We start from the raw sequence: 13,024 nt of genomic DNA on the forward strand, positions 1-13,024 counted from the left end.
AAAAAAAAAAAAAAAAAAAAGAAGACGGTGGTGGTACGTGATCATTTTAAATACGATTACGCTATAAAAACTCACACACCGACAGGATTTTATGGAGAACCGTACAATATTAATTACGTCCCACGGAAACATACAAAGGGACTAACGGTCCTAGTCCTTTCATAACCCCTTCATGTTTTCCCAAGTTCACAATTAATTCCCCAAACTTTTACTTTTATGTAACATCCTAATTAATACCACAAAATTTGTACTATTACTCGTAAACAAAAATTGCAAGGCTTTTGTATTACTATACAAAAAAGAGAATTTTATATCATAACTTATCATTTTGGATAGCAATATAATGCGATTTAAAAAAAAATGGAAATGCCATGTTTTAACTCTGCAAATAATAATAGTTTTTTTTTGCGAGGTTTTTGTTGCAGATAGCATAATATGTAATTAAAGATTATGACAAAATAGGTATTCAATTGAAGAAGGAAAAAAACTAGTAATTTAAAAAAAAAGAATAGATAAACAAGTAAAAAACCATGACATCATAGTTTTTGAAATAATTATATTTAGGTATAATTATCGTATTTAATGAGGGAGTGATAGATATCTAAGTAGGTAACCTATATATCTTTTTTTTTTTGGTTTTTGAGAATGAACTATGTGAATAACTGAATATATATATATATATATATATATATATACAAATTGGAGATGTGTTTAGTTATATAAGTATTGAAAAAATAATTGAAAGTTATGTGTTGTAAAATTTTAAAATACAAAACATTGATTGAGTGGAGGTGGAAAGTTTAACAAATCCCGTGACTGAGGCTCATACACAAATAAAATCGAAACAAAAGGACCTTTTTACAAAACTAAACAAGAACACAGTTGAGTTGAGTGGATGATAGCACCGTGCCGTCTGGGTTTATTTGTATTGTAGGAGCGTAACATGTGCATCGGATTTACAAACAGCCCCACCACTTCTCTCCCAGCCATTACTTTCAAACACACAATCAAAATATAATTAGACATTTTTGTTTGGTTAGTCAAAATAGTTTTTGGACTTAAATATTTTGGAGGAGGGGGTGATAGAAATATGTATGTTAATCCATATTTCTGTTGATATAATTACACACTTGGACATATTTTGAATTAATTTTGTTCACTCTTTGGAAAAATGTAATGTTTGTGTGTATATTAATTTTGACATCCTTGGTTACTTCAGACTCAATCAAAAACAATGATGGTATGAGTTTAATTAATCTTAAAAGAATGTTTTAAATCCAAATGGGTAAGTTGGCAATTACATGATTACCACTTCCGTAATTATCGCTCATGATTTCATTGTGCTTCTTCAACATCATTAGATAGATTGGTTGGTGTGGGAATTGCGCGGAATTTTAAAGAAGAAAAAGAAAATTTAGAAAATACCATGAAAAAATTATTAATTGAATAAATAATACTTTCCAATGCGTAATTTAGAAAATACCATGAAAAAACATATAAATAATGAAAAAGATTGATATCATAATTTTGTATTGCTTACCTCTTTTGTAAGTTAATGTGTGTTTCAAGTATGAACCAAACGTCTAGTAAACTAAAAGATGGTCTCTTCCCCCTTTGTCTTAAAGAAAAATAAATTAACTATAATTACTACAATAAAAATAAATAGTTAGTATAGTTTAATTAAGGTTAATAGTATTAAGAAGATCGAGGTAATGAGATTCCAAACGTGAATCCAGCCATGAAACATCTTTTTTAAAACAGTCTTTCTTCACTGCACTTCTCTGCTCTGTCTCCTTCTTCTTCTTTCTTATTCTTGTTATTAAAAGCTGAGCACAAAGATCGATCCTTTCACTAACACATTGCGAGTTTCTGCATTTGTTTTATATATTTTTTTTCTGATTTTTCTACTTTTAACCATTCTTTCTTCACTGCCAGCTCTAAGAAAGAGTTAAAGAGAGCAATGTGGAAGCTATTCTTGTTAGGTTTTGTAGTTGCAGGACTGGTTCTTGGGAATGAGGCAAATGGGTATTTTGAGTTCAATGTCACTGAGTTAGATCGCATTGAGGAATTAGAGTTTGGTTTCTCCAAATTTAGTTCCAATTTCAACCCATTAATGGTTGGTCTCACACTTATCAGAGGAGCTGGTTCCAAAGGAGCTGGTACTTTCTCTCTCTTATCTAGCTGCTTTTTACCACAAACAAATGGGTTTTTTTGTTTGTTTATCTTATATTAATATTACTCATGTGTCTTGGATAGTTGCATTTTATAGTAAGCTACTTTTTGATTTTGGATTGTGAGGTACATTATGTAATGTACTAATGTGGCTATATAACATCAATGATTCAATGGAAAAATATGTTAAAACAGAACAGTGTTTTTGAATCTAAGATCTGTCTGTCTTAATTACAGTTTGTTTGGATGGTACATTGCCTGGATATCACTTACATCGTGGACATGGATCCGGAGCCAATAGCTGGCTCATTCAATTAGAGGTTAGCCAAAGTTTGTCTTTTTTTTTTTTTTTTGGGTTCCATATATATATATATATATATTTTAAGTATTTTTGTTACTAAAAACTGGAACTGGAAATGTGGAAAGGGAGGAGGATGGTGTGACAATATAAGGAACTGTGTATACCGAAAGAAGTCTCGTCGTGGTTCTTCTAACTATATGGAGAAACAGATACAGTTTACAGGAATACTTAGCAATAAAGCTCAAGAAAATCCAGGTCTTTTTTTGTCTTTTAGGCTTTTATTAGTGAAAATTTTTGAAGAAGCAAAAGGCTCATTCTCTTATATTTGCAGATTTTTTCAACTGGAATAGAGTCAAGCTTCGTTACTGCGATGGTGGTTCCTTTAGCGGAGATAGTCAGAACAAGGTTCTCATTGATACCTATGAATCTTGTTTCTTTAGAGACCATACACTTCATTTTCTTGATTTTTCATGTTGTGAATTCTTTTCATTTTCTTTAGTATGTAAAATTTTCAGGCTGCACGGCTTCAGTTTAGAGGAGAGAAGATATGGAGAGCTGCAATGGACGATTTAAAGTCCAAGGGAATGCGTAATGCCAAGCAGGTGTTTTACTTTGTCCTTTCTCTTTGCTTATATCTTTCTCTTTACATTTGATGAAATAGTTTTTCTAATTTTGTTTACTATTTTACTGTTTCAGGCACTTTTATCTGGATGCTCTGCAGGTGGTCTAGCAGTGATTTTACGCTGTGACGAATTCAGAAATTTGTTTTCAAGATATACCAAAGTCAAATGCTTAAGTGATGCTGGCTTGTTCTTGGACACGTAAGTTAGTTCATATGAATCTTCTTTACTTCTGTTTCTTCTTAAAATTAATCAACTTAGTATATGTTGACTGAATCGCTCTTTTTCTGTGGTTATAGGCCTGATGTTTCCGGTGGTCACACGATAAGAAACCTATACAATGGTGTTGTGCAGTTGCAGGTGTGATTTTATTATTTACCAATCTTGATATCATTTTCTAATCAAAAAGATTTTACTTTAACACTTTCTTTTGTTATGGTAATGAATCAGGGAGTGAAGAACAATTTGCCACATTTGTGCACAAACCATCTCAATCCAACCTCTGTAAGCTATTCAACCTCTGTAACCACATTTATGCATCTTGTAAAATATTAGTGCAAAAGCTGACCGGTAAACTCTTTTATCTTTTGCTTTGGGGACAGTGTTTCTTCCCTCAAAACTTGATCAGTCAGATGAAAACTCCTCTTTTTATTGTCAATGCAGCTTATGATATTTGGCAGGTAAGTTTTCTTCTGCTAACTCCATGCATGTTTTGTTTTGTGGTAATTGAGATCATTAGAAGTAATCATTTTTCGTCTGCTTTAACAGATTCAAAGCAGTATAGCTCCACCAAGTGCAGATCCTAGTGGTTACTGGCATGAATGCAGATTAAACCATGGCAGATGCACTCCAGCGCAAATCCGGTTCCTGCAAGGTCGAAAAGCATCTTTAACTTAATTAAAATCTTCATTTTAAAAATGATCCAACTCTTATCTTATAATGTCATTTTTTAACAACAGGGTTTAGAAATCAGATGTTGAGAGCTATAACCGGATTCTCGAAAATGAAAAAGAACGGTTTGTTTATCAATTCTTGCTTTTCTCATTGCCAAACCGAAAGGCAAGACACTTGGTTCGCCGATAATTCTCCTGTTATCCACAAAAAGGTATGCATGCATCTTCATCTTTATTTGCCTTTAAACAACAATTAGCGTTTTGAAATAAATCAATTCTTTCAACGTTTTTTTTGGAACTGCGATCGATATAGGCTGTGGCGATAGCGGTTGGAGATTGGTATTTTGATAGAGCTGAAGTGAAGTTAATAGATTGTCCGTACCCATGTGATAGGAGCTGCCACAATCTGGTCTTCAGATGAATGATCTTCTCATTCTTTCTTTTTTCCTTTATATACAAAGTAGAAGCAAAAAGAAAAGAAAAGTTCCATTTCTTTCATTTATCGGTCATCTTGTTGTATTGTATCTTTTTCGTACGTACCAATTCTTCATTGGAAAAAAAAAATGTTTTCCTAAAGAGATTGAAATATGAAGCTAAGGCCTTTCAATAGTTTCTTTGCAACTAGTTTCATACTTACAAAGTTACAATAATACATGTCAATCTGACCAGTCCGACACGGTTTTTAAAAGCTAGTCTGACTATTTTAGTATCAATATAAAAGTGAATATGGAAGAAAAAAAAAACACATTGGAGATTTATTTTGTGACCACACTGACATTGGCTTGAACGTTCGAAGGCAAGTTTGTGGTACCAAAGTTTACTAATCAAAAGGTTTTAGTTCTTGTTTCTTAGATTATATTATAAAGTTTTTTGACCATCAGTTTTAATTTCACTTACATTTTGTTTAAAGGTACTAACGCAACTATTATGTCCAGCTCACGTCGGTGGGCAAGGCTTGGAAAGCCCAAGACCCATAATCATTAAAATGATTTTATAGATATGGGTTTTGTTTAAAGGGTATCCACAAAATTATACCCTAGGGTTTTTGTAAATATTGGACCAACATAATATATTTTAAAGTATGTTGATAACCAGGCAAAGGATACATATTGTTCGATTGTTTTAGAAGGTAAAATTTACAGACAATCGATAGTTATATATAATTATCACCGTTTACCGTGATTTTACATAACTGAAGGTGTCCACCATGGAGGCCGGAGCAGGAGATATCTATCAAGAATATAGAACAAGAGGTGTTTGTAGAAACTGATAGAATAGAAAGGAATTAATTACCTATGATAAAATAATATGTAGATCTTATAATTTACAATTAATAATAAATTCAGATGATAAAAATAAAAAAACAAAACATTTTTCGTAAATTATAAACACATAACGCATTTTTTTCGTTTGGCGATATAATTACATATACATTTTCTATATAATGCTTAAGAGAATGCAGAGACTTTCTAAGAAATTTTTCAACAAGTTCCAATTTGTCGATAAATTTGTTTGTTTTACTGTATGTTTAACCAAAACATTTTCTAGAAAATTAGATGTTATCAAGTTTCATTAAAAAAACATTTAACGACTGCTGGGGTCATTGTTTTTCCAAAAGAAACTATTATTTAAAAACTTTTAAGAAATATTAATAAAAACTCATGTCTTGAATTTTGAATATTAAGTCCCCATGACTGGTTGATAATGCAACTTTATAATATTGTCTTCACACCGCCATCATCGTTGTCTTTTATCACTAAGCTCGTTTTTCTTGTTTACGTTATCGCTATCTCTATATTAAACGACAACGATTCTATTGAAAAATCTCATAAAAATGAACTCTATTTATACTTATTTAGTTATTTTATATGTACATGCTTTTTAAATCTATAGACAAGTTGAGAAATATTAAAACAATAATGATCGAATAATTACAATGGAGCTATATATTGATATATTCTGTGATTGTGATATACAAATGAATGTTATGATTAATGTAGGGCCTCAATTATTTTGGCTCACATGCAAATTATGAGGTGTAAGGATAAAAAATACCTTTTTTTTATATAAGTCTTCAAAATATAAATGATCAACTCATAAACATTTGCTTTTGAAATTTCTAGAGAATCCTTTGTAATATCGGTTTGTCTCTATTCATAGTGTATGTACAAAGTATATAAAATACTATAAGTTGACAAAAGAACAGATATATATTATAGATGAAAATAATTTTTTAATTTACACAATTGTGTACATAAACAAATTTGAATATAATCCTTTTTTTATTTATCAATTTTAATACTTCTACTGTAAAAGCATATATGCGGTTGATCATAAATTAAGTTATCTGTTAGATGTGATTATCCATTTTTCATGATAGTAACTGCGATATATTCTCTGCTCTTATTTTTTAAAATTATATATATCTCCCTTGAAATATATATAGGATTCGTTCGTAGGAGAATGAATGTTAAAATGTTTGACACATGTTCACATATGTCATTTTGGTCACTTAAAAGCATTGAGATGGTTCTATACAGGGGATTACATTGTTTTTCCACCATCCATTCTAATCATTTTCAAACTTTAATTGATTTAGAAAAAGAGCATCAATGAATTGATTATAATTAAAAGATAGCATCATAAATTTAAAGAATAGGTAGAGTCGGACCGAAAATATAGGTATTCCCTTATCATAAAGAGATCAAGAGATGCCATATAAGTTGTCTGTCTATCTAATGATAGCCGACACAATAAGTTACTTTCTCATCTCGTAATTGTTTTGTTTTGTTTGTGAAATGCTAAAATATTCGGAAAAATTAACGTTTTTACATATGACATTGACAGTGTCACTTGAAATAGTGATTTACATAGTACTAACGAATGATGAAGAAAATAGAACAAAAAAATTCGAAGAAGATTTAGAAAAAGAACCAAAATCACTAATTCAATGCATCTATCACTTTTTGTAACTGATCCCGTAATATGGTTTTGGCTAGCGAAAAAAAAAACTACATAGTTCACATCATTTTCATTAGTCTTAACTCACGCATATCCTAATACGTTCATGTCATGAGTCATGACCACAATCCACAATCGGATCTTATATAGGCTAAATCTCGTACCACCAACGCATACACATTGCTCTTTTAAACCAGACTATTAAGATCCGTTCCTAAATGAGATCATAGATGTTTGTCCTTGTTAAAAATAAATTCTTAAATTCCAAACATTTTGAGTTATTTATTTATAAAACAAATAAAAATTTGCTTGCTCTTCTTATATCTTGCATGGCTTTTCCAAGTTATATCAACACTATAGATGTCAGCAACAAGGGCCCTTTCTTCTGTAAGCATAGAACTTTATTTTTGGTCCACCTCAAAGGAAAAAAAAAAACAACTCAAAAGCTGCCCTCGTGTGAATTATATTGGGATATTGTCAGAAGACTACACCACCTTCGAATTTCGTAGTTCACCATCTTACAAGATCAAGGGTCCCTTCTTCTACACGCATGACTTATTTCTTGTTTTGGCAACCGATGTTCATAAATCGTAATTCAAGATTAATCTTTGGAAATGTAGTAGTTACTTATGTTAATTAATGTAATTTTGTAATTACATACACGCATGACTTGTTTCTTTTGTTTTAGCAACCATTGAACACTAGCTATAATCACTAAGTCTTGTGATATTTTTTACAACTCTTTAATCAATTTTATACAGTTTAACGTGACGTAAAATATCTCTCGAATTAACATGCATCAATAAAAGTGAAACAATAAAAACTTAACAAGAATTTAACTACTTACTCTGTAAGAAAGCAATAATCAAGTCTAGTATTTCATTACTAGTTGTCGGAGATAGTGTTCTTTCTTTGTTTTAGATTTGCTCTCTCTCTTACTTTCAATGTTTTATAATATTGTCACACACTTAAATATTTGCTTACATGATGGTCAAGATAAATATATACCTTCACATCGGTTACCTAAAAAGAAATTCAGTTTTTTTTTTTGCATGTATATTAATCAGACTCCTCTATATACTGTAAGCAGGTTGATCATACTTGTAACATATCATTAACATTTGATAAACTTAGGAATGAAAACTACATTAAACCAAAAAAACAACTTCAAGATCAGTTATAATTATTATTTTGTGGTCACAAAATTCAGTCTTCTTTCCTGCACAAAAATTCGAACGCACAAATCTATATATTTTTTTTCCCCCAAAACCCATTATATTAAGCTATGATCAAACAACTCTCCCCTAGGGAAATTAAGGCCTTACAAACATCATACAACTTACATGGGTAACACTAAGTTGGGGGAACGCACAAATCTATATATGTTGGTCTTTTAACATGCTCACTCCTTGTTTTGAATATTATTATTTCCATTTTTCACCTGTCATTTTCAAAACTGTGGGAGATCGATGTCTGATAAGTAAAACAATGAGTATGAAAAGAGACAGCGATGGACTTCGATTCTAACATGAATGGTCCCTTTTGTATATTCATCTATTTGTGCACCCAAAAGAAAAGAGGATGTATATATTCATCTATTTAGTTGATAGATGATATCCCAAAATAATGTACTCTATTTATTTATAAAGTAGTACTTTGTTTATAATTTGGATATTATTTTATAAAGTAATAAATTGAGATTAATTATAAAGAAACTTTAACTTATTTTATATGTTTTGCCAATAACTAAATAATTGAGTTGGAAAAAACTGTATTTAAAAAGATCTACAATTAAAATTATGACTTAAAAACATATGATACATAAACTCAAAATTTGCAACATTTTCACCCATGATTTGGTGTCGGTAGCTCAGCCGGTTGAGTTTAGAGAATTTTGTGGAAAAACATATACTAGACTATTTGTTAACTTCAATTTTGGAAGACAGACAACTCTTAGATTTCTTGGTGAATTTCTGTTAGAATACATACTCTAATTAGAGAATAATTTGTTTTTATCACTGAAAAAAAAATTGTTTTTATCAATTTCTACATTTTATACTATTCATATTTGTTTTATATAGTAACACGATCGGTATACTATACTTGTGATAAAAGAAAAGATAAAACAAATAGAATCAATGAATATTATAACATATGAGACCCACTACATATGTTTTAATACAAAAAAATATGGGTCTTTCGGTTCAATGTTCACGCATGGATCTCTTTGTCCGGAATCACTTTTCCGAACAAGTCTATACTCCAACTTAGGATCTATTAACCTCTCCTTAAAACAAAAAAAACAAAGACCATCCACCACGACCGAGACATGTTTACTTTATATTTTTAAAATTTTTTATGATCTGATAAACTTTTTCTAAAAAGTAAAAGATATAGATGTAAAAATAATTAATAATAATATGAAACTATATTGAGGTCAAAGTCATAAGCATGGAGATCGTAAGAAAGAATTACATCTTAGCAACAAGAAAAAAACTTACACGAGAAGAAAAAAAATATACACAAACCAAAACCATATATATACTTACATACCAGCAGAACATATTATATATATGTATGGATCAATCAATAAACTCAGGTCGGTGTATGTGAATAGAAAAATGAAGCTCTCTAATACACACATGTTAATCTAAAGGCTCTGATCAAACACCATGATATTAAGTTTTTGTAGATTCTTACCGTACACCTCAACGTCAGCATCATGCAGCAATGTTGCAGCTTCTTGGTTTGGTGACGACGATGATGATGCTGATCTCCAGTAGTACTTGGCTATGTCTGGCTTCACTTCTGCTTCTAAACCAGTTTCCGAGCTTTGGTTTTGTTCTGTGTAATGAAAAATCTCTGATGCCCATGACTTCATGTCTTGATGATGATGATCCACCACTGGATTATTATTATTGTTAGTGTTCATGACTTGGCTAGCTTCTGTGTAATGATTACCAAAGAAGGCACTGTAGATACTGTTGCTCTGAGATGGAACTGTGTTGCAGTAGTTGAGTTGTTGTTCCCAGTTGTTTGGAGCAGGATTGAAGTTTGAAGTCATTGGTGTCGGAGATGATGACGTGGACATCGAAGAGATTAAAGATACGATCTGGTCTGAAACTGTTGGAGTAGTATTACTTGAACTGAAACAAAACGCAGCGTTTTGATTAGTTGTGGTTGTAGTAGCCGGGAACCACCATGGACCTGATTGGGATGAGACGACCNTGTAAAAATAATTAATAATAATATGAAACTATATTGAGGTCAAAGTCATAAGCATGGAGATCGTAAGAAAGAATTACATCTTAGCAACAAGAAAAAAACTTACACGAGAAGAAAAAAAATATACACAAACCAAAACCATATATATACTTACATACCAGCAGAACATATTATATATATGTATGGATCAATCAATAAACTCAGGTCGGTGTATGTGAATAGAAAAATGAAGCTCTCTAATACACACATGTTAATCTAAAGGCTCTGATCAAACACCATGATATTAAGTTTTTGTAGATTCTTACCGTACACCTCAACGTCAGCATCATGCAGCAATGTTGCAGCTTCTTGGTTTGGTGACGACGATGATGATGCTGATCTCCAGTAGTACTTGGCTATGTCTGGCTTCACTTCTGCTTCTAAACCAGTTTCCGAGCTTTGGTTTTGTTCTGTGTAATGAAAAATCTCTGATGCCCATGACTTCATGTCTTGATGATGATGATCCACCACTGGATTATTATTATTGTTAGTGTTCATGACTTGGCTAGCTTCTGTGTAATGATTACCAAAGAAGGCACTGTAGATACTGTTGCTCTGAGATGGAACTGTGTTGCAGTAGTTGAGTTGTTGTTCCCAGTTGTTTGGAGCAGGATTGAAGTTTGAAGTCATTGGTGTCGGAGATGATGACGTGGACATCGAAGAGATTAAAGATACGATCTGGTCTGAAACTGTTGGAGTAGTATTACTTGAACTGAAACAAAACGCAGCGTTTTGATTAGTTGTGGTTGTAGTAGCCGGGAACCACCATGGACCTGATTGGGATGAGACGACCATCGACTGATCATGTGGGTTGTTTATGGAACCCGTTGACTTTGCTACTTCTGATGACGTCAACTTGTGGTCTATGACGTTAAGAGTTTGAAGCTCGCTTGTTACTAGGGGTTTATGTGTTGTTGGATCAATACCTTTTCTTCTCAGCTTCTTCTTAAGACATGAGTTCCAGAAGTTTTTGATCTCATTGTCTGTTCTTCCCGGTAACCGAGTTGCAATTTGAGACCATCTACATATTCAAAAGATGGACCAAAGATAAAAAAAAATCAACAACTACATTATATATTCAAGAACTATATAATATGTCACTAGTAGCAAATTAACTAACCTGTTGCCTAATGCAGCATGGAGCTCAATGATCAAGCTTTCTTCGTCTTGTGAGAAAGCTCCTCTCTTTAAATCTGGTCTCAAATAATTTATCCACCTAAGTCTACAACTCTTCCCACATCTTTGCAAACCTATACGATCATATATATCCATGATCAATACATAACTTGAAAAGTACATATATTCTTTTTCAATTATTTTTATAGTATAAGAGCACATGGAGAGCAAACCTGCGAGTTTAGGGACAGAACTCCAACAGCCATGACCATGTCTAGTGATGTAATTGAGAAGTTTCTCGTCTTCTTCAGGAGACCAAAGGCCTTTTCTTAGCTTCTGTTTAAAACAACAAGAATGTCTTCCCATTTTTTCTATAAAGAGAGTAGTGAAGAAACAAAGAAGCTATAGATTGTTGCAGAGAGAGTTTTGTGATCTGTGAAGGTTTCTATAATTAAGGTTGAAGAGAAAGAAAGAAAGAAAGAAGATGGAGAAATTATCATAAAATGAGAGAAAATGTGATTGGCGATTTTCTGGTGTAAACACTTTTGTTATATAATCGTTGGGTGAATTAATTGATACCTTTTATGGGACCACACCCTATATTGAAAAATCAAGAGATGAACAAAAAAAACCTAGCAAAGAAAAAAAAAAGCTATTTGATTTCTTTACATAATAGAAAGAAATGGTGGCTAATACTTTAGAGATTAACACTGATCATTCACTATTTTTACCTTTTTTTTCTTCCGAAAGATAGATAAAAAACGTGACATATCTTAAAAGAAGAAAGACAATCAACTTTTTAGAAATTTATTTACAATTAGAAAAGAAGAAGAACATTATTGTAGTCTGAATTTCTTACAATATTAAAGAAAATAGTATAAAACATGATAGTTATATATATAAATAAAAAGAAAGAAACATGATAATTAAAAATAGAAGACAAAAAGAGGAAACGTAATTCAGTGACAATATATATTCTACTTCGAATTGTTTCCTACGTTTTGGAGATGATGATTTAAGTTTTTATACATCCACGTACAATAAGTATTATTAATAGTAAAAATGGGTTTCAAACATAAGAAAATTATGACCCAAAAAAAATTGGGAGTTTCCTAAAAAGCAATGTTCAAGAAAGTCTAATCATTCACTAGGCAGTGATCCAATCCCTAGCGTCTACAACGCCTAATCAGAATCTAGGCGGTTTTAGGTGGTTTAGATGTTTACACTATAAATTAATATATATATGATATTATATATATAATTATACAAAATATGTATAAGAATAATAAAAAAATTAAATCAAAAACAAAACAATAGATAAAAACATGATTTCGATTCATTTAAAATAAGATATTAAACATTTATAATTATATTTATAGAAATAATAAATTTTAAATTTGTGCAATTAAAATTTTAAAAATACACTAAAATGATGATAATACAATTTTAAACGGTCAAATCGGTTGTTTAGGTTGTGCTATAGCATCTAGCACCTAGACGGGACGGAGACGGACGTATAGAACGCTTTTTCGAACACACTAAAAAATAATAAAAAATCCAGAAAGAAAAAATAAAGGGAAAGGCCATCGGTCAACAACAAACTCATTTCCATGAAAGCATTGTACGAGTCTAAAATTATTGTCCCCTCTAAAATTGTCTACGGAATTTTAATACTTTTTTTGTTTGTAAAAAGAAAA

The 13,024-nt window shown here is 31.4% G+C and overlaps 3 protein-coding genes across 3 annotated transcripts; 1 reads left to right on the forward strand and 2 right to left on the reverse strand.

Annotated features, from left to right (window-relative positions):
- Positions 1,567–4,595, forward strand: LOC104706975 (pectin acetylesterase 10). The gene is made up of 12 exons (XM_010423217.2): positions 1,567–2,159; positions 2,410–2,492; positions 2,599–2,728; positions 2,805–2,878; positions 2,989–3,075; positions 3,170–3,294; positions 3,393–3,453; positions 3,544–3,597; positions 3,696–3,773; positions 3,862–3,967; positions 4,053–4,198; positions 4,300–4,595. The coding sequence occupies exons 1-12, from the start codon at positions 1,961–1,963 to the stop codon at positions 4,405–4,407; spliced, it is 1,251 nt and encodes a 416-aa protein (XP_010421519.1). The 5' UTR covers positions 1,567–1,960; the 3' UTR covers positions 4,408–4,595.
- Positions 9,344–10,168, reverse strand: LOC104709437 (transcription factor MYB86-like). Its single transcript, XM_019229089.1, has one exon. The coding sequence runs from the start codon at positions 10,036–10,038 to the stop codon at positions 9,598–9,600; it is 441 nt and encodes a 146-aa protein (XP_019084634.1). The 5' UTR covers positions 10,039–10,168; the 3' UTR covers positions 9,344–9,597.
- Positions 10,184–11,861, reverse strand: LOC104706976 (transcription factor MYB86-like). Its single transcript, XM_010423218.1, has 3 exons — positions 11,561–11,861; positions 11,332–11,461; positions 10,184–11,232 (listed from the first exon to the last, which is right to left on the reverse strand). The coding sequence occupies exons 1-3, from the start codon at positions 11,691–11,693 to the stop codon at positions 10,428–10,430; spliced, it is 1,068 nt and encodes a 355-aa protein (XP_010421520.1). The 5' UTR covers positions 11,694–11,861; the 3' UTR covers positions 10,184–10,427.

The sequence above is a fragment of the Camelina sativa genome, chromosome 8, assembly GCF_000633955.1.
Source record: "Camelina sativa cultivar DH55 chromosome 8, Cs, whole genome shotgun sequence".
NCBI classification, from domain to species: Eukaryota; Viridiplantae; Streptophyta; class Magnoliopsida; order Brassicales; family Brassicaceae; genus Camelina; species Camelina sativa.

What these genes read in the sequence shown, in the direction of transcription:
- LOC104706975 (XM_010423217.2), top strand. Translation starts at nt 1,961, where the DNA reads ATGTGGAAGCTATTCTTGTTAGGTTTTGTAGTTGCAGGACTGGTTCTT. An exon ending in AGCTGGTTCCAAAGGAGCTG is followed by an intron (nt 2,160 to 2,409) that starts GTACTTTCTCTC and finishes TCTTAATTACAG; the next exon opens with TTTGTTTGGATGGTACATTG. An exon ending in ATGGTGTTGTGCAGTTGCAG is followed by an intron (nt 3,454 to 3,543) that starts GTGTGATTTTAT and finishes GTAATGAATCAG; the next exon opens with GGAGTGAAGAACAATTTGCC.
- LOC104709437 (XM_019229089.1), bottom strand. Translation starts at nt 10,038, where the DNA reads ATGTCCACGTCATCATCTCCGACACCAATGACTTCAAACTTCAATCCT.
- LOC104706976 (XM_010423218.1), bottom strand. Translation starts at nt 11,693, where the DNA reads ATGGGAAGACATTCTTGTTGTTTTAAACAGAAGCTAAGAAAAGGCCTT. An exon ending in TTCTGTCCCTAAACTCGCAG is followed by an intron (nt 11,462 to 11,560) that starts GTTTGCTCTCCA and finishes ATGATCGTATAG; the next exon opens with GTTTGCAAAGATGTGGGAAG. An exon ending in CATGCTGCATTAGGCAACAG is followed by an intron (nt 11,233 to 11,331) that starts GTTAGTTAATTT and finishes TTGAATATGTAG; the next exon opens with ATGGTCTCAAATTGCAACTC.